The sequence below is a fragment of the Podarcis raffonei genome, chromosome 1 (assembly GCF_027172205.1).
Source record: "Podarcis raffonei isolate rPodRaf1 chromosome 1, rPodRaf1.pri, whole genome shotgun sequence".
NCBI classification, from domain to species: Eukaryota; Metazoa; Chordata; class Lepidosauria; order Squamata; family Lacertidae; genus Podarcis; species Podarcis raffonei.
This window is the reverse complement of record NC_070602.1, coordinates 131,055,719-131,080,180: the sequence shown is the minus strand read 5'-3', so window position 1 is coordinate 131,080,180 and position 24,462 is coordinate 131,055,719. Positions and strand designations below refer to the sequence as shown.

The 24,462-nt window shown below is 42.7% G+C and overlaps 1 protein-coding gene across 4 annotated transcripts in view; it reads right to left on the bottom strand.

Moving 5' to 3' along the window:
• Positions 1-24,462, bottom strand: part of ALS2 (alsin Rho guanine nucleotide exchange factor ALS2) — a 56,041-nt gene that overhangs the window by 18,399 nt on the left and 13,180 nt on the right. For all 4 annotated transcript variants that reach the window (XM_053362376.1, XM_053362398.1, XM_053362410.1 and 1 more), the window contains exons 6-24: positions 23,316-23,484; positions 22,859-22,955; positions 21,476-21,553; positions 20,150-20,332; positions 18,976-19,147; positions 16,793-16,973; positions 15,853-15,918; positions 11,880-12,042; positions 10,720-10,851; positions 10,294-10,422; positions 9,261-9,331; positions 8,007-8,073; positions 5,985-6,187; positions 5,382-5,447; positions 3,845-3,943; positions 3,198-3,362; positions 2,442-2,553; positions 1,433-1,510; positions 1,181-1,314 (exon numbers count right to left, since the gene is read on the bottom strand). In XM_053362376.1, coding sequence (XP_053218351.1) covers positions 1,181-1,314; positions 1,433-1,510; positions 2,442-2,553; positions 3,198-3,362; positions 3,845-3,943; positions 5,382-5,447; positions 5,985-6,187; positions 8,007-8,073; positions 9,261-9,331; positions 10,294-10,422; positions 10,720-10,851; positions 11,880-12,042; positions 15,853-15,918; positions 16,793-16,973; positions 18,976-19,147; positions 20,150-20,332; positions 21,476-21,553; positions 22,859-22,955; positions 23,316-23,484 — 2,365 coding nt within the window. The remainder of the gene's footprint in view (positions 1-1,180; positions 1,315-1,432; positions 1,511-2,441; positions 2,554-3,197; positions 3,363-3,844; positions 3,944-5,381; positions 5,448-5,984; positions 6,188-8,006; positions 8,074-9,260; positions 9,332-10,293; positions 10,423-10,719; positions 10,852-11,879; positions 12,043-15,852; positions 15,919-16,792; positions 16,974-18,975; positions 19,148-20,149; positions 20,333-21,475; positions 21,554-22,858; positions 22,956-23,315; positions 23,485-24,462) is intronic.

Genomic DNA, 24,462 nt, shown 5'->3' with positions numbered 1-24,462 from the left:
AATTAATGAGCATTAGGAAAAATGTTGGAATGAAAATATTTGGCTTTAGTAGAAATGATATAAGGAATTATGTACAAATAAATATTAAGTTTTAAGGTATTTTATGGTAAGATAAGGTTAAAATAAATTAAGGTAAATTGAATGACAGAATATAGTGAAAGATGGAAAGGATTTGCTGAGTTAATTAATAGGTTAGACTGTTAAGTTAAATTACTCAATAAAAATTGAGAAAGATGGAAAGAATTTGCTGAAACAAATAATTAAACTAGAATACAAAAAGGGAGGTGTGAAGAGGTCGATGAAAGAAGTAAATGAAAGATAAAGTTATGGAATATTGGATGTGTGTTTTTTCTTTATTATTATTCTTATCGCTGTATTGATTTTTATGTCTTTTGTCTTTTTTCTTTTCCTTTTTTGATGTATTGTTATGTATGTTTTGTTAAAATCTTTGTTGTTTCCTTTTTTTATTTTTTCTGTAATTTTTGAAACTCCTAATAAATATCATTTTTTTTAAAAAAAACGGACCTCCGGAACGAATTAAGTACGTAACCAGAGGTACCACTGTACTTGCACTTTTGGGTGTGCTTTTGAACTGCTAGGTTGGCAGGAGCTGGGACCGAGCAATGGGAGCTCACCCTGTTGCGGGGATTTGAACCACCGACCTTCTGATCGGCAAGCCCAAGAGGCTCAGTGGTTTAGACCACAGCGCCACCTGCGTCCCACATTCTGTTTATAGGAACCTCTATTTCTACAGCCTGTGTAAGGGTAGAGGCCCTCACTCTTTAAGTGCCAGTGACCAATTGCAGCCCCCAAAATACAGCTGCTAAGTTTTCACTTTCATCACACTGGTCACCAGCTGCTCAGATATCATATAACATACAGAATTTTCACCACTTTTAGCCTTTTCTAAAGAACAAGCATTGTATCTCTTGACCCCATGGTCTTCCAAGCACCTCAGACAAAACCTGTAGTGTTGCACTCAAATCTGAAATCCACATGAGGACTTGGCAATGACGCTGTACTATTCCCCATTGCCTAACCAAGCAGAGGAGCTGGAAATAAACAACTAGAGTCGGGCAAACAAGGCAATACAGGCTGTGATCTGCAAACTACTTCGCATTCAAATCAGTGCTAGGGCTCAGGTACATGCTAGGGCTCAGGTGAACTCCCATTCACTCACAGGGTTTTGGGTCGCTCCTTCTCATGATCATACAAACTGGGTTTGAAGTAGGTTCCAGCAATCTTTATCCCAGATCCCCACTCGCCACTGAAAATACCTTCAATAGTGTCTCCATTTGGCAAAGTCAGTCTTCCCTTTGAGGAAGGGATGGAGGGGAGGGGAGAGAAGAGAGTAAAAAAAGAATGAAATCACTCATTTTTAAAAACTGCTCTATTCAAAAAAAAGCAAACCCCCAAAATATGATTTACCAACCTTTCCATTAAGGGTCCAATTATCTGAAAACTCTCCTTCATACACTGTGTCATCTTCCGAAAGCAAGACACCAGTCCCCTGCATAAAGCAATATCACAATCATTACAAGCTCTGTTCTGAATAATTCACATAAGCACAGAGTAGTATTAGGGAAGGAAAATGCAGGAAGATGTATATTTTTACAGTAGCCGCAACACAAAGATACAGAACAGTCAATGTGCTGGATCCAAACTTGTCCTTAGTGGGAAGGGCAGAGATCCAGTGGAGACTCACAATGGAAAAAGGTGGAGAAAGGAAGAAGGCAATTTTCACCTATTCCTTTTTCCTTCTGCACCTCACAGCACTGTTCTCCTCAGTCCCCCAACCCTCCAGAGCAGATTTTCATTGGGGTATAGGGGGTTGGAGGAAGAGGAGGGGTAACTAGCAAAAATTGCCTCCTCTGCTCTTCTACCATTGAGAGCACCTCAAGAGAGGAACTGCTCACAGGTAGCCTGGATCCAATCTGGCATAAACGCTATGATTACGATAATGATATCTTTATTGTCATTGTCCCTTGCGGAACAATGAAATTGAAAAACAACACAAAAACTACATAAAACTACTACAAAACTACATAAAACATTCAAAAACCCCTAAAAACTCTAAAACCCCATTTTAAAATACACCATACTACAGAGACCCCTTCTGCTGCGTTTAGAACCAGAATTGCATTAGCGTAGAAACTGTTTCTCAGGCGGCTAGTCCTGGCCTTTATAATCCTATACCTTCTTCCAGAAGGCAGAAGCTGAAAGAGATCATTTCCGGGGTGCGTACTATCATGTGCTATCTCTGCCGCTTTCTTATGGCACCTGGCAGCATAGATTTGATCTAAGGTGGGAAGAGTGCACCCTTTTGAAAAAAAGGGATTGAATTTTTATTTTTATACATTGAGCACCAAACAACAGAGTAAGGTTAGAGACTGCTGGGAATCCTCCTTCAACCGTAAGACACTGGTTTGCACAGTACTCACCATCATTTTATTGCTGCTAAAGGCTCCTTCATAATACAGTCCAAACTGTGTAACCACAACACCGTTGCCCTGGCCAAGGTCATCTTGCCACATTCCCATATATTTTTCTCCCCTGAAGAGACAAGAAGGGATTAAGGGCCAAATCGATCTAAATTTTAAGAAATAAGGCTCACCATACCATCTCCTGTTCTGTGAGACTCTGATAACTAAACAACAGACATACTACCCTACCAGCTGAGAAGCCTTTTCGGCAATTAATAGGGTCATATCAGAGCTCTATAATGGGGTTGGGGGAGGGCACAAACTAGTGTACATCTTAACTGCAGTTTATGTATCATTTTCATAAGTTTGCAATTATTATTTTTAATTGTATGTTATCGCACTTTTCAGTATTTCTAAAGAGGACTTATATTAAGGGTTATGAAACATGAACGCTGAGCTAAAATATAAATTAGTAAGTTCAAAGGCAGGTGAGAGATAATTGAGATAATTTATTACGGTCAAAGACCAGCTCACATAACATAACACAATAAAAACAGTGCTCATAAAGATAAAATATACAATCGGAGCAGATTGCAGCAATAGCTCATGAGTTAAAGCAATAGCTCATGAGTTAAACAAAGGCAGGTGATTGATTGCTGACATACAAGTTTTAGATTGCATTCCATGTCATCTTGTTAGTGATTTTATTCAAGTAAACTAGAGGGATAAGCAACTACTTAGCATAGGTTTTTAGAATGCTCAGAATCTATTTACCTTGTGATATCGTCAAATACTCCATATCCAGTCTTCTTATCCATCACCCACTGGCCAATGAACATACTGGGAGAGGTAGATGTCAGTTTCCCACTGCGCAGGAGACCATGCCCATGACGCATGTTATCCTGAAAGCTCCCTTCATACACTTCTCCAGTGGCATAGCTGAAATAAAAGAGTGTTATCTCTCTGCCCCTCTGCACACAGAAAACAACATTTTTGGCAGGAATGTGAAAACAGGACAATTATTTCCAGTGATGAGTTTTGGGGGAGGGTGGGGAATGTAGATGTGTCATATTGTGGATTATGTAGTTCTGTGCAAAAAGAGCATGAACAGATATGGTATCACATCTATGCACAGATTGTCGTGTGAAGCAACATGGGCACATGTATATTTCACTGCATGGACACAAGGCAAAATGCAACTTCCCAGGAGGTGTTCACACAACGAAATGTGAGTGAAAACTGTTACACATGGCGATCTTCATAGGGGTTTCATGCTGTTCCTACCTGGAAAGGTTTTGCATAGAAAGAATTGGTTTGTGTATGTGTGTTAAGTGGCCCTTTGAAGTGCATTGTGGGTTAAATGCTGCTCTCTTTTGGACTGATGACCTTTAAAACAATCCACATGTTGTTTTGTATATTACCTGTAGATGCCTTGTCCACACATTTTGCCCTCCTTCCAATATCCAACATAGCGGTCACACTTGTTCAGTATTTTGCTTGGTATTTTGTATTCACCGTGCCTGCCAATATGAAAACAACAACAGTCCTGAACAACTAGAAAACAAGAATATAACATAAAGAGCAGCAATCCCATACACATCTACTTGGCAGTAAGACCCATTGAACATTGTAAGATTTACTTCTGAGTAAACATGTACAGTCATACCTTGGGTTACAGATGCTTCAGGTTGCGTGTTTTTGGGTTGTGCACTGCGCCAAACCCAGAAGTACCGGAACGAGTTACTTCCGGCTTTCGGAGCTTGCGCATGCGCAGAAGCGCTAAATTGTGCTTTGTGCATGCACAGAAGCGCTGAATCGCAAACCCGCGGGTGTGCAGACACAGCGCTGTGGGTTGCAAACGTGCCTCCCACACGGACATGTTTGCAACCCGAGCGTCCACTGTACTGAATAATACTAAAAATGTACTATGTGTCTGTGAATTATGTGTAAAAGAGTGACGGTTAATGAATTATATGATAGGCAATTATAAAACACCTATATATCACTTTTCTATACATGTATAACTGAAATGGTAGCTAGATAAACTTAAGCACACGTAATAGATTCAGCCAACAATTGCTAGCATGCAGTTCAAATTGTGACTGCTTTATTTTTGACACTGCATTGACTTGAGAGAACAAGTTTAGCTCTCCAGAATTTCATACAAATTTTGAATTGAAGGTAAAGTGATGAAAATCACTTGAGAAACAGCACTGGTATTTTCACCTGTCAAATAGAAGGCTAAATAGAAGTTTTAGGAAAGTGTCTTACAGACAAATCCCTAATACACTGTTTAAAAAAGCACACTACTACATAATAGAATTCTTCAGTTTAACACCATGGCTGTCTCAGACCCAACCCCAAACCCCTCCGCCCGCCCCCCGCCCAGCAGTGCACAGCTACAATCTTTCATGTTCAGGAGCTTCAGCTGCAAAGGATTACTATAATGCAATAGTTGCACAAGCACTCTATGGACGTACATTTATTTTAGCACCATCCAGATTTCTAACATGCACACAAATCTGGCAAGGTGTTTGAACAGTTGAACAGAAAAAAGGACACAGGGGGTGAAGGAGAGAGCTCAATTTTACATTGCAAGCTGCTTGTTACAGTGATTAAAAATGAAACCCTGAGTACCTGAGACTTACTCCCAGGTAAGCATGGGTTGCATCCAAGTTGCCCTTTGAGCAGATCCATTGAAATTAATGGATATAAGTTAGTCATGCCCACTACATTTCAATGGTTCTACTATGAGTAAGATCAACACTGGATATAACCCAATATATGATGTGACAACTTGTTAGTTTCACAAAACTCCTAAAAACTATTTTGACAGCTAAGTAAATCCATCAGCCAAAGGGAGGTTATCGAACACCTTGCTGGTGGTAAGACAATTTTAAGTAATAAACAGACTTCTCTTTCTCAAACCCCAAATTTGGTTTAACTCTTTGTACCTACCCATCTTCCAGGCCACTTCTGAACGTGCCAGAATACATTCTTCCATCTGCCCATTTCAAAACTCCCCTGAAGTATACAGAGTGCCATAATTAGACCAGTTCCTCATTTGAATTAGCATAAGACATTTTATGCAAGACTATTACATTGTTCAAAGGACTACTGCATTTTTTCTGGCTAGGTTTTAGAGCTCAGGGTTGAGTGGTCATAGAGTAGGAGGCTTTTCATTTATTGTACTCTGCTTTATTCAGATTTAAATACTTTTTACATGCCTTTCTTCACTTGTTACCTAGCTTTAAGCAAAAAGAAAGAGAAGAAGATGTAAAAGAAGAGAACAGGGGGAAACTTCAGGTGCTTGAAATGATTTATTGCAAGTCCAATATGTTAAAGAAAAAATCCTTCCCCGTGAGGCGTGTTTTTAGCAGCAATTTTCACCAAATGCAAGCGATGCTGTAACAACAGAAGTCAGGACATTTTCCATGCAATTAGTGAAAAACTCTCTCTTTTTTGGCCTATTATTATTGGTGCTTTTCTGCTTGGTTTTAAGTAAACAGGACAGCCTCTTAACTAGCGAAGATGTACATAAAAACATTTGCACAGTTTCACCTGCCGTGTGGTTTCCCGGAAAGCCATCGACCATTGTAAGTGGCGTCCTTAAGCCGAGGATCTTTGTAAAAGGTGTATTTGGCACTCCGTGAGATAGGGGGCTCTTGCCTCTGAATGTTTCCGCTAACTCCATAAGGAGGCAAGTCAGTTGTCCCTTTTAAGGCCTGATCCACTGCTTGGCTTATCGCTCTCAGCCATTTAGTCTGAAACAATTACAGTAAAAGTATTCAAGGTTTTGCCTACCCTTTGTGTTCCTCCTCTCTATTCATAACTACTTTTATGGGAATACAGTGGTATCTCGGGTTAGATACGCTTCAGGTTACATACGCTTCAGGTTACAGACTCCGCTAATCCAGAAATAGTGCTTCAGGTTAAGAACTTTGCTTCAGGATGATAACAGAAATCGTGCTCCGGCGGCGTGGCGGCAGCAGGAGGCCCCATCAGCTAAAGTCGTGCTTCAGGTTAAGAACAGCTTCAGGTTAAGCACGGACCTCTGGAACGAATTAAGTACTTAACCTGAGGTACTACTGTACTGAAGAAATCTCTTGGAGTTAGTCTGATAAGACTTATTGGTGCCACAGAATCAATAAATGAATAAAATCACGGAACTGCAAAAGTTCATCTGCTCCAGCAATCTTAACCTTTTCAGACTTGGGGCCCCATTTACCTTCTGCCTGGAAAAAAGGGTCAGTTTTTAATACACCACCATTTTATGGTCATCATTCTCTACATCACTTAACAACAAACTAAACTTAAATTTAAAAATAATAATTGGCAATGAATGCACTGCCATGAACCATCTATGGGCCAACTATGGATCACAAGTCACTATTTGAAGACCAGTGATCTAGTCCAAGTCTCCTTCTAAACCAAGATACTACATACTCAGCTACAGCAATGTGGACCATACTTGCATGTCTTCTATACCATGGGCTACCGTCTACGAGCAAACAATGTTAGTTTTGCTCCTCCCATTTGCACAGACAGGAAACAGACCACAACTCCTGCCTTAGCGTTACATTTGATCCATGGATGATTTCACTCCCAACAAACTATGATCAGTACAAGCCAAGAACAAACCTCGGCTTACAGATTGTGTTGCAAAATGAACCACCATCCCTGATTTGGATGCAACACTAAATTGTGGCTTGTTTCATCCACATGCAACCAGCAAGGAGGTGAACAACTCAGATAGGCATGTTTCCGGTATACCATTAACTATGGTTTGCCGTGCTGTGCAAGCAGGGTCATTGTATGTTGATTTCCCTTAGCTTACAGAGTGAAATAAGCAGAGAAAATAAGCTTACAAAGTACCGTATTTTTCGCTCTATAGGACACACCAGACCATAGGACGCACCGGACCATAGGAGGGGGAGAACAGGGGGGAAAAAATTCTTCTTGTTCTCCCCCTCTAAAACAAGGTGCGTTCAAGGTGCATTCACCCGAGCTTGTGGGGCTGGCGGTGGGGGGGGGGGGGAAGCGCTGCTCTGTCTCCATCTCGCTGTTCTGGCTTGGGAACAGCCTTCCTTTGCGCGCAGCCATCCCCGAGCTAGAACAGCGAGACGGAGTGCTCCGCAGCGCTCCGTCTCCCTGTTCTGGCTTTTGGCTTAGCCGTGCAGCCTGCATTCACTCTATAGGACGCACACACATTTCCCCTTAATTTTTGGAGGGGAAAAAGTGCGTCCTATAGAGCGAAAAATATGGTACTCTATGTTCAAAGTAGCTAAGGCACTTAAGATGGCTCTCACAAGTAAGCCAAGCCTACATTCCTTGTGGGGAAGTAATGGAGGAAGACCACAACTCATGCACTAGGTATAATCTCTTGCATCTCCAAACAGGACTGGGAATTATGCTGCCTGAAGCCCTAAGAAATGCTGCTGGTCAGTGTACACAATAGAGTTAAATGGACCAATGGTTTGACTTGGTATAAGGCAGCTTCCTGTGTTCCTGCTGTTAACCTACCTGGCAAAGTGGTGCAAACAGGGGAGGAGAGGACAGAATGCAGTCTCTGTGCCTGCCTACCTTTTCCTGCGGTGTTGATGAAACAAGAATGAACTGTTCTTCTGGTGTAGTGACTCTCAAACCATTCCTAGTATGAAGACCAAAAAAGAGAAAGGTTCATGTAAAAAGAACATAAGAAAATAAAAAATAAAAAATAATTGAACAGATAACTGTAGCTAGCACAGGCAAAAATTAATACCAAAGCAAAGGGGCAGAGTCGCATTCTATTTTCTGTCCTTTTCCTTCTAGCCTCTGGCTTAAAGAAATGTCCCCCCTTCCCTAAATTCATGAGAAATGGAGAATCTCCATTTGCAACAGTAAAGTACCACGTAATCTAACACCTTCCATCCTATTTCAGTCTCTTATCACTAGCGATTATAAGGAAGATTGTACTCTGTACCAAAAAAAAATGAAGAAGTTCCAAGTTATGCAAGTTACCGTATTTTTCGCCCCATAGGACGCACCGGCCCATAGGACGCACCAAGTTTTTTGGGGGGGAAATAAAGGAAAAAAATTATTTCCCCCCCCCCCAGGCGCTTGTGGGGCCAGCAGCGGGGAGAAGCGCTCTTCTCCCCGCAGCCCGCCTTCAGACCAGGTCCAGAGAGAGCGGGAAGACGCGCTGCACCTCCCAGCTGTCCCCGGAGCAGGATCTGATTTCTTTCCGCAGGGCCTGTAAGACAGAGTTGTTCCACCTGGCCTTTGGCTTGGAGCCAATTGGATTCCCTCTCCCTCTTTCTTTTTCCTTTCTCCTCCTGTGATGAGGCTGCATTTTAATATTTTAATGTTTCAATATTTTAATGTTGTATTTTAATATTGTTTTTAAGTTGTATTCATTCAACTTGTTTTTATTATTGCTTGTTAGCTGCCCTGAGCCCGGCCTTGGCTGGGGCGGGTTGGGTATAAATAAAAATTGTGATTATTAAAAAATTATTATTATTATTAAAATGAGCAACATGTACACCTGTGATAACTTTATCTCACTAACCACAAGCATGATAATCACATTATTGTGGGGCTGGAGAACCTGTGGTCCTTCCAGCTGCTCCTGGATTATGATTGGCTGGCTGAGACTGATGGGAGTTGGAGTCAAAAAGCAGCTGGACAGACCCACAAGGTTCCCCACCACTGCCTTTAAAGGATGCAAGTCGAGTATCACTTCAGAGACAAAGAGCACAAAAGGCCTGGAGTACCCAAGACGTTTCAAAAGAAAAACTCATCTCATCAACAACAGCAACAAAATAATTTCTATTTGAGGGATGGCCTTGACATACTTACATATTACCAGACTCTTCTGAAACAGGTTCTACCCACAATGTGGACAAGGAAAAAATATGATGAGTTGAAAACTGCAAAGAAAAGCACAAGAGGAAAAGCATCAACCTTCCTATTAGGATTAGATTCACTCTTTGTGTGTGTTCCTTCTTCAGTGTTTCTTCCCCTTTGGAAACAGAATGACGTTAAGCCACACTGCTGAAATGCAACTGCTATATCTCTTAATGAGTTTTGAACCATTCCCATTTTGATAAGTTCAGATTGCACAGCTTGCAAAGATGCAACAATATTTATGCCAAACAGCGGGCTCTATGAACCAGAGCTCAGTGCATAGGATACCCTGTTCCTACCGTTTGTTTAAGGGACAGCAAATGATAGTGCTGCTGTATGCTAGTGATGGAAGATATTTCCCAGTCTCGCCAGAAGACAGGGAGAAACTGTGCACAACTATTTTTTGTCTTTCAACATTTTTTTGCAAGTGAGAGGCAATGCTGTTCAAAGACCCAAAACATAATGTTCCAAAACCTAATGCCGGCAATATCAATGGCACTAATGAGGTGGTGGCTGGGCGGGTGGAATAGACCCAATTCTGAATTGTGTTTCGGAACCCCAATAGAGAGAGGTGGGGAGTGATCTATATTGCACGGAAGACAGAACAGGCTTGGTATCCAAGGCTCTTGTCACCCATACGAGACCCAGTCGCAAAGGGGCTTCGGTACCTGGGGTGGCGGGGGCGTGTGGCACCCAGGGGCGTGGTACGTCGCCCGTGCGAGTGTCCCAAGGGGGAGGAGCCTGCCCGCGGCGATGTCACCCCCCCAGGCTGGCATCCAGGGTGACCTGCCCCCTTCCTCCGCCACTGACTAGACCTAGCGACAACCCAAATGGACCTTAGGTCGTCTTTGTGTGTGTTCTTCTGAAGAGCGTGGGGGGAGATCTGACTGCTACAGAACTCTGAAAATATCCTTTTACTGTGAGGTGCCCCATCCATTCAGGTATAACGGGAACAATTCAGCTCTGATCCCCAGTAGGCGCTTACCTGAGCATGGACCAAGGCATCGTTAAAGAGGATGAACCAGTTTACTGAGAATCTCCCAGCATGCTGCAGTGACAGTCCCCGATTGCTGCTCTCACAGATTAGCCGCCGTTCGGGTTTCCTCAAGGAATCCTAGAATTGAGGAGTGAGGCAGGCACACAAATTAGGTCGCCTATGCCTATTATCACCCCTGTGTCTTAACAGTAGTGCGCACTCATCACAGATGGAGTCTGAATTTGCATGCATCTCAGCCGTAACGGGAAATTAGGATTATTTGCTAAATACAATACTTTCTGAAATTGGAAGCACCGCAGCCATGAAGAGAGGGGAAGGGAAGGGAAGAAAACTACGGTGACATCACTGTGGGGAAAATGGAATCCTACAGTGGAAAGAGTTGTGCTAGCAGAGACTACAGCAATGCCCACGTACTGTCATTTTGCCAGGAAAGGTCTTCCAGAAGCCCAGCGTGTATTCAGCTTCTTTTCTTTTCCTGCTAAGATGGACAGCAAGGGTTTCATAACAAGAACTGGCATCCTGAAGGCTCTGGTATTCTGGAGAAGCCTATAGAGAAGGAACAAACAAAACAAGGTTAGCAACTGACACTTGCTTCGAGACCTATTGCAATATTTCATGACAGTAATTGCAGTTTCTGAAAATGTTATATTTAAATCAACTGAAACAACTTCTCCTGTGATTGAACAGTATGAATAACTAAAAAGAACACAAATACGATGAAAAATAAACCGCTTAGTTATTATAACAAATGCAACTGCATTTTCACTTTTTTTTGAACTGATTAAAAATATTACGCCACCTGGAATGATTACCGTATTTTTCGCCCTATAGGACGCACTTTTTCCCCTCCAAAAATGAAGGGGAAATGTGTGTGCGTCCTATGGGGCGAATGCAGGCTTTCGCTGAAGCCTGGAGAGCGAGAGGGGTCGGTGCGCACCGACCCCTCTCGCTCTCCAGGCTTCAGGAAGCTATCCGCAAGTCTCGCAAGCCCGGCGGGAGGTCCCGCGGGCTCGCAAGGCTTGCGGGCAGCAGCCTGCAGCCCAAAAGCTCGGGGGATAGTGGGGTGGCGCAGTGCCGCCACCCCGCTATTCCCCGACTTGATCTGGAGGCTGGCGGGGGGGAGAAGCAAGCTTGCTTCTCCCCCCCGCCAGTCCCACAAACTCGGGGGACAACGGGGCAAGCCGCTGCCCCACGGAGGCTAGAGAGGCTGTCCCTGAAGGCAGAAGAGGGAGACGGAGCGCTCCGTCTCCCTCTTCTAGCTTGGGGATGGCTGCGCAAAGCCCCTGCAGGGCAGCGAAGTGCGCTGCCCCACAGAGGCTAGGGAGGTTGTCCCTGAAGTCAGAAGAGGGAGACGGAGCGCTCCGTCTCCCTCTTCTAGCTTGGGGATGGTTGCGCAAACCTGGGGGGGGAAATAAAAATTTTTTCCTTGATTTCCCCCCAAAAAAACTAGGTGCGTCCTGTGGGCCGGTGCGTCCTATAGGGCGAAAAATACGGTATGTTAGCAATGAGATAAACAAACAAACAAACCACAAAATGTCTCCTGCTTAGTGAAACTTTCTTATCCAACAACTTACCACTTCAAAACACGTAGCAAGCTTTAGTAAAGTTCTAGCGTAATTATGAAGTCGTCGGATTGGCAAGAAAAACAGAGTATTTAACACTTCTACCAATGGGAGAGCCTCCTCATTTGTCTCTGACAGATCCTGAAGCAATGCCTGGTTTTTAGTTAAGAAATCCCTACAGTATAAAGACAGATGTGTGTTAATGTTTTGACAACGCTTTTAGTGCAACACTTACTATACTTATGCCTGACTCTTCTTCTGTGGAACTCAGAACATATTTATATATGGTTTCCAGGTGTCCTTCCACCCAGGCAGCTTGCAAACTGGTTTGGATCTGCTTAGCTTCAGCTGCGGAACACAACCATGTGACTTTGAGCCCAGATATACATGGTTACCTGCCCTTTCACTGATACAGAGGTCAGGCAGTATGAATTAGACTAGGCTTCCTCAACCTCGGCCCTCCAGATTTTTGGGACTACAATTTTCATCATCCCTGACCACTGGTCCTGCTAGCTAGGGATCATGGGAGTTGTAGGCCAAAAACATCTGAAGGGCCAAGGTTGAGGAAGCCTGAGTTAGACCTACCCCAGGACTACTGCACTTAAAAAATACTCAAGGCTAATGTTTTGCATTAATTTCTAGGAGTCCTTAGAGCATCAAGCTTCACTTGTATAAAATACTACAGTTGCATTCACGCATAAAAGGTAAGCCAAGAAGCTTGGCTTAATAAACTATACCGTGCAAAAGCTGCATTGTTTGTGCAAGCACCTGAACATCCCTACTCTGCATAAACAAACTAGCAAGAAGATGACTTAAGTGCTAATTCCAACCCAAAACTGTGGTTTGTTTCTCTCTAAAACAGGCCATGATCCGTATGTAAACAGCAAACCATGACTTACGGCTGGGCTACGGATCACAGCCTGTTTAGGGAGCAGCAAACCACATACCTGAGTTCAAATGTAACACTAAGCTATCACTTTCCTGGCTTGTTTCCTGCTTGCACATAGTTCAGGCACAGTGTGGTTTATTACACCAAGCTTCTTGGTTTACAGCTGCTTGAGAATGCAGCCTGTGTATTTTGCTATCTCTTGTTAGAAGTGATACGGATTTACTGGGAATCAAATACATAAATTACTACTTATTAACAAGACTAGTTTCTTTATTTAAACTAGAGGTATCTAACCTGTGGACCATATACCTCCCCCGCAATACGTTCTGGGTGTCCCCTGCCCCACCCTGTGGCATGTCTTTGAAATTTACTTTTTATTTAGATTTAAGCCATTTATATCCCTCCCTTCATCCAAAGATCGCAGAGCGGTAACAGCAAAAGTCAATAAAATGTTATATCCATACATAAATATCATAGTGTCATCATAAGCAAAGCCTCTACTATGGACATATGAGTAAGTATCAGTAACAATACCCAAAAGCCTACGTCAAAAGCCATGATTGAGTTGGCATCTGAATACCATCAGAGACCATGCTCAACAAAATTCAGTGGGCAGAGAGTTCCAGAGCTGACTGCTGCTGACCACTAGCCAAGTATATTTCCTGCATCACTGAAGGAAGTTGATACGCTCTTTGCCTATCAGCTGCATAAGGTAAAGGGACCCCGACCATTAGGTCCAGTCGTGACTGACACTGGGGTTGCGGTGCTCATCTCGCTTTATTGGCCGAGGGAGCCGGCGTACAGCTTCCGGGTCATGTGGCCAGCATGACTAAGCTGCTTCTGGTGAACCAGAGCAGCGCACGGAAACGCTGTTTACCTTCCCGCCTGAGCGGTACCTATTTATCTACTTGCACTTTGATGTGCTTTCAAACTGCTAGGTTGGCAGGAGCAGGGACTGAGCAACGGGAGCTCACCCCGTCATGGGGATCTGAACCGCCGACCTTCTGATCGGCAAGTCCTAGGCTCTGTGGTTTAACCCACAGCGCCACCCGCGTCCCTTATCAGCTAAATAGTGCCTCCAAAAATAGAGCCTTTCAAGTTTTCCAATGCAAATTTTAAGTGCTAAATTAAAAGTGGTGGAAAATCTACTCAAATATTAGACGAGTCTGCGTTGGTGAACGCAACCATTTACTGCTTTTGACTTCTTCTGCGTTGCTGTCTGCAATGAAACATCGAACTTGCAATGAATTTGTACAGCTACGAAATAAGTTAAGGTGGAAATTTGGAAAGGAAGGCTCGCAAGGCAGAGAAGAGCGACACATCAAAGCTTTGGGAACAAAGGAGTAGCTTAGTGAACTAAACAGCAGGGCCACTCTACATGATTAACGAGGTGCTGCCACAGAAGCATCAAACGCATCTACCTTGCCTAGTTCCACGACTTCTCATTTTCGAACGAGCTTAAAGGGGGGGAAAGTGCTCTCTCTCTCTTTTTTAACCAGGAAGCTCTTTTTCTCAGCCACCAGACTAACCATCTGGATGGTTTGCATTTTTAAAGTGCTTTGAGAGCAACACTTGGAAGTCACAATACACAAGCATCAAGGAGTATCAGAACTATCGTAAGACCAAGTCTCGGCTAATGTCTCAAAGGAAACGCTGCTAAGTTGCCTGACAATGAGGAGTCCTGCTGAGCTGCTGCTTCCCTTTTATGATGAATTACTTAAAAGGCTGTACAAAGGAATAGTCACAGAAGACCATCTCATATCATTAGCCACTGACATTGGTATCTTGCTGCAAAGATCTCATTTCCTGAATCAGTCATTCTAAGCATATAACCGTTATCTGGAGAGGCACAGTCCTACATCCTTTGATACCCATAATGGAAGAAATGACTAATGCTTCAATGGTTTTCAACACAGATAATAAGAATAGAGCTACCTAATAGATCCTGACCACCATATAAGGCCCTTATTACCCCACACAACACCTGACATTAGGATCCAAATGTTATATATGCTTATTACAGGCCGACTGTTTGGGCCAGAATTTGGGATGAAACTTGGATTTCTATTAAATTCATTTCACCTGTTAAGGGGCAGGATCCTTTCCTGTGAGCAAAGCACTGATAGCTCACAATGACATCCTAAAAGGGTTTTCATTATTCTAAAGGGTAAGAAACTTTATTTCTGGGATTCATCTGACAAAGGGAAGGGACAAACAGTAAGCAAGCAACTTTCATAATAATGAAAAAAACTAGGAAGCTGGGAAGGTATTATTACAATTTGTTTCCCGTCCTTCACCCTATGATTCCAGGGTGTGTTATAACAATTAAAACATAACATTAACATTAAAATGCAATATTAGGTAAAGGTAAAGGGACCCCTGACCATTAGGTCCAGTTGTGGCTGACTCTGGGGTTGCGGCGCTCATCTCGCTTTATTGGCCGAGGGAGCCGGCGTACAGCTTCTGGGTCATGTGGCCAGAATGACTAAGCCGCTTCTGGCGAACCAGAGCAGCACATGGAAATGCAATTTACCTTCCCGCTGGAGCGGTACCTATTTATCTATTTGCACTTTGATGTGCTTTCGAACTGCTAGGTTGGCAGGAGCAGGGACTGAGCAACGGGAGCTCACCCCGTCGCAGGGATTTGAACCACCGACCTTCTGATCGGCAAGTCCTAGGCTCTGTGGTTTAACCCACAGCGCCACCCGTGTCCCTAAAATGCAATATTACACAATACTAAAAACAGTCTAAAACAACTTAAAATCGCAAAACTAAGGTGGGTCTTAAAAAAAATATACACCTCAAGAGCCAAAAGTCAGTGTGAACAGGTGCATTTTCAGGTACTCCAAGAGACACCAACCTCAGACACTAACAGACCACACCTACCTTCCTTCCTTCCTCTCTCTCTTTTTCTGTAGAACCCCTGCTAAGGATTATACAAGATTCTATGCAGCTGCACTACTAACCATTATCTTAGCACTCACAGTAAGCAGAGCTACCAGATTCACACATGGGTACATTGGTAATACACCAGGATTTGCAGACATTACTGTAACATCAAATCACCAGACTCAACATCCAGAAGGACTAACTTACATTGCTGGTTTGGAGAGAAGCGTAAATCCTCCCATCACCAGAAAGTTTGTCAAGGAAGTGCAGTACCTAAATCAGAGACATTGATGAAGAAAAGTGAGAAAGCCTAGGCATTTCAAATGGAAATCAGCCTGATGAATTTGCTGGATGAAGGACCTAAGGAGCGAGTGTGAACAACCTCTTTTTGATTATTGGAAAACTTACATCACCACCCTACAGTCTCACATTGTGTTTGCAGCATAATCTTTCTCTGCAGAATAGTTGCTTCAATAACCATTAACACCTTGTCCACACTGCAGCTTCCTCCCACACTAGTATTGCCACACACACCACAAAAAATGGGTGAAAATCTATTATAGGAAGACTCACAATGTGGGACTACAAGGGTAACACAAGAACACACAATGTGCCCCCTTTGAAATAATGGTGTTAGCTTATACGATGCACCCTTCCAAGAACTTTTTGCACAATGCCCATTTCAACAGGGCTTGCACAGTGAGCATCTGCCACAATGCATCAAAATGAACAGCAATTTCACACCACGAGTTCTGGTGGATTGCACCTTAAAGATTAAATGACTGGCAAGCATTAACATTCCATCATATCCACAATAGTACATCAATGATGCCTGAGCATTTAACATGCCCAATCGTTCCATTTCAGTGTCAACTCAGCCACAAATGTGGCTGTGTGACTTTTCTCTTGAAATTTTACATGAGGGAGAATTCAAGGAGGCTTGCAATCTGAAGTGGTACAGTCCAGAAAAAACATTTGCCAACTTTACTGAATGAGTAAAGTTCAGCCCTACAGTACAAGTCAATAATTCAGGTGATAGCACGTGTGCTGTTTCAAGTCTTTCTTTCTTTGTTTCATCTTAGTTTTTCCTTGTAACACGTCGTGCCTGAAACAATAAATCTCCAGAGAATAAAAATGAGATACTTGCTCAGTGTAACTTTCCAAAAAGAGGCTTGAATGCTTCAGGACAGCCAAGTTCTTTGCCTCTTTTGACCCTTGAATAAAGCTTGTCAAAGAGGCTCCATGCTGACCGATTAGGTAACACAGCTTGCTGAACGTACTAGCCATTTCCTGCAACAGCTGCACTGTTGATGAAGCACCTAAATTATCTGCAGAGGAGATGAGCAAACAATATGCAGTGAGCTATTTGAGGCACTAAGGAGTGGAAACTTTTTTTAGTTCAATACATCATGAACAAGAATTAACCCAGGCTATCAAAACATGCAATAAATATAAAGGAGATGCCAACAAATGTCATTAACAATTTTCCCACTCTCCTTGCAAAACAAAACCACACAACTTTTAAGGCTGCAATTCCTAACGCCCTTTACCTGAAATTAAGCCTTACTAAATTCAATAGGACTTGCTTCTGAGCAGACATGGTTAGGACTGTGTTGTTGTCAATTAGGCTTAGAATTACAGGCAGTGACAATTTTATGCACGACCAGCTGACGCATGACCGTCGATGCATGGGTACTTTTGGACCTGGAAGAGGTCAGACCGGGGTGTAACAGGGCGTTGTAGGCTTATGCATGCTCTGCCAATGCGAATGGAGGGCAGGAACAGAATCCCTGCACAAAATGGTCACCACCAGTATTGATAATCATTGTACTACTTATAAAAGCTCAACATCAAGCAGCCACAACATTGTGTCCAGTCTTCCCTCTAAGTTTGCCAAATGTTGGTCTGACATTAGGCAAGTTTTTTCCACTATGGAATCATGGGTTTATGAATGTGTACTCTTAAAGAAGAGAGATCTATTACAGTTCTGAGTAATGCATCTGGTGTACTATGTCCAAGTTGTCCCATTTCTTTTCTAATGTTATTACAGGATATTTCTGACATAAGATCCATTTTGTTGAAGATGCCAAAATGGACATTGTATTCTCCATATATTCAAAGTTATCTGACCATAAAAGGACTACTTACTTGTGGAAATTAACCCGCCCCCCATTATACGAGCATTTACGCAGCTTAATGTTCAAACTACACACACCAAATATGTGACTTGAATTTTTTTTTAAAGAAGCCAACAAACGATTGCCTTTGTAAATGTGGATCAGACCAGATCAAAGACATTGTGCATCGTATCATGTTTTAAATCTTGTGCAAGCTTGCTAGGGCAGGTGTGCTCAGTTGGTGGATGAGCCCATTATTCAACTTGCCTAGGAATAGATTCCTCTATTCATTTCAGAATTTTCTAGAAGGCCAATTGGGTGCTGTCAAAATTAGATGCAGACAAGCCTGGCCTGAGGCAAGGGTGGGTGGGCGGCAACGGCAACATGATGGAAGGCAGTCGAAAGATAGGACTGCTGCTTTATAGATACAGTGGTACCTCAAGATGCAAACGGGATCCGTTCCGGAGCCCTGTTCGCATCTAGAAGCAAACATAACCCGTGTCTGCGCGTGCCACATTTTAGCGCTTCTGTGCATGATGTCATTTTGAGTGTCTGCGCATGCACAAGCAACAAAACCCGGAAGTACAGTGGTACCTCAGGTTACATACGCTTCAGGTTACATACGCTTCAGGTTACAGACTCCGCTAACCCAGAAATAATGCTTCAGGTTAAGAACTCTGCTTCAGGATGAGAACAGAAATTGTGCTCCAGCGGCGCGGCAGCAGCAGGAGGCCCCATTAGCTAAAGTGGTGCTTCAGGTTAAGAACAGTTTCAGGTTAAGTACGGACCTCCGGAATGAATTAAGTACTTAACCTGAGGTACCACTGTAACGCACTCCATTACTTCCGGGTTGCCTGCTCATCCTGAAGCACATTCAACCCGAGGTATGACTGTACAGTCAGGGCTGCCGGCTGAGGCTCACCTGCAAGGGGGTTTGTGGTGTATTAAGTATTAAAAGAGCAGTGCTGTGTCTTGAGAAACAGCAGGAGATTCATTTTAGCACAAAGACAGCTTGCAGTGCTTTCCTTATCTGAACCTCTCAGCGAAACATCATACATATGGGCAGAGAGGGGAGAGATATCTGATTACAGAGGTTTGGGTGCATAATGAAGCAGAAGACAAGATCATGGCAGGTACTGCCTTCCAGGAACATACAAACATCAAGAGGTTGTGTTTCTAAAGAAGTCACAATCAGAAAAGTGATGCTGCTTACCTAATCCCAAGAGGGGTCTGAGAACTTGAGATTTTATAGCACTCAGTTTGGAATAGAACTGTCTCTCCATCGAAGCCAACTCATGCAGACTTGCAATGTAGCCCATAATGTTTTTGTCCACTAAAGCCAAACAGTTATTCCCACCAGCCATCACACTGCTAATGTACCCTAGCTGGAGGGAAGACAGACTGTATTAAAAATCCCCTAGAAAAGGGGTTTACAAATAACCATGACTTAATATAGAAATCAAGCTCTTCTGAGTTACACACCTTACACAATGGAACACGCACAAATCAGAAACCTTGTTGTAAAGCCAGAAATCAAGATATAAAAATAAATATAACAGTCAAATGACTTATTAGATTGGCCCAATTCATATGCCACAATCTTGGACTGATAAAATATGCTTTATCAGTCCAAGAACAAGCTGATGTATCTGCCTAAACACTCTTCCCCCACCCCTGCAACACATACTCAGTTTGGGCACCAATATCCTGACTCGTTATACCACAGTTTCCTGTGATATCCAGTGTGATCACATCAGCTCCTTCAAATTGCTGCCCTCCTTTTCTTATTGCCCTGCATGCTTGAAGCAGCCTCCTAGAACACCTTTATGAAGTCTCCTCTCTTACTGTACTATAACATAGTCTGTAACTAAGCCTAAAACTTGACTAGTGATGGACAACACCTGTTCCTCAGCATCATGCTATCCCAGCTAATTTCAAAGTTTGCCATGTCATGGTCTCCCTGACAAAACCAGGAGTTCAGCAAAAGTCCAGAGACTTCATCACCTTTCTTTTTTTATTTTAAAACCCCCATACCTATTAAAAGGAACAGGAAGGCCTGTAGCAGCACCCCAGGTGCAAGGAACTATGGGAAATGCAATTTCCATCATTTGTTGTGCCTGGCATACTGCTGCAGCAGGGTTGAGGGGCTAACAAGAGCCCCTTCTCAAGGCCTTCCTGCTGCTGTAAGGTTGGTTTGAGCAGGAGAAAGAAGGGAGCAGAGAGGACTTTTGCAGGAGAATTTGAATTTTTGGGGGGAAAGGGGTTTGGGCTCACTGGGGAGATAAGCTCCAACTTACACTTTTCCAAACCCTACGATTCTGCATCTTGGTACTATCATGCCACAGCTAGGCCCTAAAGTTTTCTAGGACACAGAACTTAATTCATACCTTACTACAGTTTAGCAACAGTGTTGAATTTGTAAAGCAGCTATCTTCAGATGAAACATCACTCTCTTTCTTTTCTTCTCGACCACTATAGTATAACGAAGGTTGAAACTCTTCTCCATCTACTAGGAATAATGAATAATCTGGACCAGCTGCTATGTTCCAGATGCTTTTGTCATCGCACACCTAGAAGGAAGTAAAACAAATTAAATAGGCATAATAATAAAAAAGGGAAATCCTTGTTAACAATCAAAAATGGGCTTCTAAGGGGCTTTCATCAAAGGACTTTAGTGTTTTACATGCGGAAATTTGACACCTGCTTAAAGCAGCAGGGACAGCTTTCAATCAATTAAGATGCTCTTGGCTGTGCAAGAATTTGGGAAGAATTTAAAATGTAACCCTGTCCTGTTTCAATAGTTAAGTGCTATGCAATGGGATTTTAACAGCTTGTATGATTTCAGTTTTCAGGCTTATTTTGCCTATATCCAGCCTTCCAACATTTTCAATGGTCATGGTGAGTGCACCACCATAGTCTGATAAGAATGATGAAATTCCAGCCTTCTTCCCAACTTTGGGAGCTCCAAAGGTGTCTGGAGATCATCACCTCAGTTGCACAGACCTTTTGAGGCTCTCAGAAGCTCAGAGCAACTATGGGGATGATCCATGGTTTTGGGTAGGAGGAAATCTGGGGGTTATTTCGCTGCTGCAAAGGTATAGGGTCAAAACCACAAAAGCTTCTCCTTTCTGGCTCAGGAATTAGAAAGAGTGGTATAAACTTGTTTGGCTGCCGTGTTTCTCAGACACGCAAATACCTGGCAAATGCTGAACCCAAACAAACCCCAGCCTTTCTTTTTTAGAGCTTAAGAGGGCTGGGGCTTATTTTTAGTGCTGTGCTTCAAGCCCCAGCTTGTTTCAAAACCAAAGCTGCAGCGGGAGGGCAAGGATCACCCCCACATTCGCCTTGCACTTCCAAGGCCCTCTGAACTGCAATGCAACTGCAGGGTCATTTCAAACTCACTATAGCTGCAAGCTGGCAGAAGCTGTAGGGAAGATTCTGCACCTTCTTCTGCTCAGCTTGCTGCTTGAAGTTGGGGGTTGTTCCCGATTTGCACTGTTTGGGAGCAGGGAAAACCACAATCCCTATCAAGAGAGGCACAGGGTCCTAGAGCCTACAATTTTTTCTGTCCACAAAGATGAGCCAACCCCCCCTACCAATATACACGATGCAAAGAGGAATAACTGCTAGTGAAGATTGAAGTCCACATAAATAACCACAAATGTCACAAATAGTACTGATTTTTTTTATATAAAAAAGACACATAATAGTACCTTTGCAAGGCGAGGGACTGTGGTTGGAGAACTTAAGTGACTAAGCTGCCCAAAGGTATTGCTGCCCCATGAATATACCTGTGTAAAAAGATCAAGGGGAAGGGGTGGTGGGAAAGGATAGTCATTTTCAAATAATTAAGATTACAGTATGTTAGGAGACTACATGAATTAACAGAAGTCCATCCAGATATTTTTTCCTACCTTTTGCAGAAGCAAATCTCCTTTTAGGAGCAGGATGGTAAATGCATGAAGCTGTACAGTTCAGCATCCTATAGATCAGAGGCCAGTTCTATTGCCCACAGAAGCCATGGGCAGAATGCCCTTTCCTCACCACCCAATACTGTAACCTCAACCAGTGCTTCACAGTAGCAGGACTTAGTTCTAGAGCCCCCATTTTTGGAAGAAGAAGAAAGAACACTAAAACTGTCTGGCTTGGTCCAGATGCAATAGGAAATCATGAGCTTCTCATTAATAAACATGTGCAAACCTCAGCAAGTTGTGGGCTCATCTTTCCACTTTTGATTTTGACTCAAAGCTTCCACTTTTGATTTTGATTTTAAAGCAAACCACGGTCACATCAGGGCTGAGGAACCTGAACCTTCCAGATGCTGTTGAACTCTCAACTTCCAGGCCAGCATGGCTAACGGACAGGGATTGGGGACGCTGCAGTATCTGGTGGGTCACAAGTTTCCCATCCCTGGTTTAAACCTCTAGTTAGCAGGAGCAAAGTAGGATCAGATTCCTTAGTCTCTCCCACCAGATATATTGCACATGTTTGACTTTCTGTCTCCATCTCTTCCCACTCTGCCCTTCCTTATTATAGGTGTTGGGGGAAATTCTTGTGCATGTCCAGCCTCTCTCTTATTATCCCCTTTCTCCCTCTCCCTCTCCTTCTCTTCCTCCGCCTCCTTTAAACTACTGCCACTCTATTTCCTGGCATTTCTGCCACTGTTCCTTATCAAACTGTCATTTCCAAGTTCCTTGCTGCTGCACATTCATACAGGGGAAGAATTATACCAGCGCTGATCCCAAAAAACACTGAGGCATGAGGACAAGCCAGAACAAATGTCATATGGTAGTTCATATCTTATACACAATTCACTAGCTAGTTATCTCTGCTTTTGAAGAGGTGTACACCAATCTTTTTCTACATTTCAGGAGAAGTATTGAAATAGATGTGCATGCTTTTTAAAAAAAGTTTAAGCTCAGATGCACACATTCATACAAAATATATACACCTATGTAAAAAGGCCCCGAAGTCCATTATGCGTGCTGCTCAAGTTTCCTTTTCCCAAAAGTGAAATGAGAGTTTGACTCAGGAAAAACAAGCAGACCCCACTATAACCCCGTGGAAAAGAAGCAAACAGTATTTCACCCTCATACCTGCGATTTGGCAGTGAGTGCTAAGGAATGGTGGCCACCAGCAGACAAATGAATTACTTCCTTCCCATCGAGACTTTTTACACAAAGTGGTTGGAGCCTATGAACCCACAAAACAGAATCAGGACCCACAAGGTAAGCACACAGGAAATCTACACACAGCAAATGATATATTCCATAGGCTTAATAAGGAGAAAGATTTCAATGCATCTAAGGTATCGGCAGCATTATAGATGAAAATATCACGCAAATCTTGATCCTAAGTTGTTGTGTTGTTAGATGTTTGTCATCTAATGATTGCAGAGGGTTGGACTAGATGGCCCCATGAGGGTCCCTTCCAGCTCTATGATTCTATGATATAATGAAGCATTCAACAGAACATAGTCAAACAGCTATAGAAGATCAACCCCAAATATCACTGCCTATTGGCATGGAACAGATTTCCTCAGTGAAAGCTTACCTTGGCAGAGTATCACCATGTCCTAGCTGCCCTTCTTTTCCTTTACCCCAGCTCCACACCTCTGTTCGCAGAGATGGGAGAAGGGCATCAGCTTCACCACTGTAGGTTGGTGTGAGGGCCACGGTCCTCATCTTGGCTCGTCCAACTTTCCTCAAGAGCCTTGGAGAAACTTTTAACACGGGAAACAAATATAAATCTTTAAGTGTACAGACACTAAAATAAAATATTTCATTGTCCAAGAAAGATGTTAAATTATTTTTGTATGCCACAACGGCCGCTCGAATATTACTTGCTAAAAATTAGAAAACACAAGAACTACCAACAGTGGAAGATTGGCAGATGAAAATGATGGACTTTTCGGAGCTAGCTGACCTGACTGGAAGAATCCGCGACCAGAAAGAAGAGGAGTTTCAAGAGGACTGGAGGAAATTTAAGGACTATTTGAACAAATATTGTAATATAAAAAATGAGAAATTACTTGAAAGAAACAAATAGGCCTAGGGTAAGTTATAATTAAATAAATGGGATTTAGAATGTTAAGAAAAGTGAATAAGATGACTATAATTGGAAATTGTTTTAGTTTAATAAGGATATTGGAAAGCTGTTACTTTTAAATTACAAGGAAACTCAGAAGGGAGGGACTTGAGGAAGTCAATTAAGATGTTTAAAAAGTTGGATTTAGGAAGAATTAAGTTTGTTTTTATTGTATATTTGTTTATTGTTCCCCCCTTCCCCCCTTTCTTTTTTTTCTCTCCCCCCTTTTTTGTTTTTGTTTTTTTGTTTTTTGTTTTTGTGTATCATTTTGCTTTGTGGATTGTGTTATTATGATATTTTATTATGAAAACTTAATAAAATTTATTTAAAAAATAAAATAAAATATTTCAGCCAAACAAAGAGGGCTGATCCACAAAGTCATTTGGGAACATCAGGATGTTATGAAGATCTTGACTAAGCAATATGCAGCAAGTATGGCTTGGTCAAACAGTGCCGTTTCATTTTAAACTGAAAAGGCAATCTGTCACCTTGCAGCACCTTCACGTTGTCACCCTGTCAATCCAGGTTCAACAAACCCAAAATAAACTCCAAGATTAACACAGACACATACACTTAAGGGCAACTCACACCTGTAGTTCAGAGCACACTGGGT